The sequence below is a fragment of the Plasmopara halstedii genome (genome assembly GCF_900000015.1).
Source record: "Plasmopara halstedii genome assembly, contig: Scaffold_816, whole genome shotgun sequence".
Lineage (NCBI taxonomy): Eukaryota > Oomycota > Peronosporomycetes > Peronosporales > Peronosporaceae > Plasmopara > Plasmopara halstedii.
The window spans coordinates 2,529,847-2,530,519 of record NW_020187732.1 but is presented as its reverse complement, the minus strand read 5'-3'; the positions used below and the strand labels follow the sequence as shown (position 1 = coordinate 2,530,519).

The following is a 673-nucleotide window of genomic DNA, read 5'->3' as shown; positions in this document are numbered from 1 at the left end:
TGCTCTTCGAGCCCTTGAGGATGAGATTCTTCGTGATCGGAGCTCCGCTGAGCGTCATGCTGTAGTATCATATTGCTGTAAGGACGCTCTTGATGATTTGGAGCGCATTTGCGCCGGCTGCCTCGCTTTGAGGACTACCGGGCTTCGTCGGAGCGACTTCTAGCCGTGGAGCAGGCGAATGCGTTGCTGCAGGCAACGGTGGGGCCCTTGGCTCCATTGGAGATGGAGGTTGTTGCACTCCGCAGAACCAGTTGCTGGTGCAGTTTCTGGGTGGCCCAAGGCCCGTGGGATCTGCTCTGGCGCTAACGCTTCCGCGTTCACATGCGCCAGATCTCGATACGGCTTGACCAAACCCACGTAAAACACTGGGTGGGTGCGCATCCGTTCGCGAAGGTTTAGCGTATACGCTAGGCCCCGCTTGCCCACAACCTTAAACGGTCCAATAATCCGTGGAAGAAGCTTTGTCCGGAAAACAGCAGAGGCTTCACATCTGCATATTGTTTCTGCAGGTCTTGGCTTTCGGTCATCGCATCGAGAACGTGTCGTAGGGCACTCAGTCTGGTAGACATGAATTCATCGACTTCTTTGCGGATGGTGAGAAGGCTGACATCAGCTAGCCGTTCGACTAATCCTTCCCCGCCAAGTCCTGAGCCATGGGATGGCGGCGTCAGCA

The 673-nt window shown here is 55.9% G+C and overlaps 1 protein-coding gene across 1 annotated transcript in view; it reads left to right on the top strand.

Moving 5' to 3' along the window:
- PHALS_14459 (uncharacterized protein) overlaps nt 1-18 on the top strand; it is a gene marked incomplete at both ends in the record, with an annotated part of 702 nt that extends 684 nt beyond the window's left edge. Inside the window, one exon of the mRNA XM_024730277.1 lies at nt 1-18. This exon is cut by the window's left edge and continues 684 nt beyond it. Within this exon, the coding sequence (XP_024580570.1) occupies nt 1-18 (18 nt within the window).
- Nucleotides 19-673: the final 655 nt, after the last annotated feature.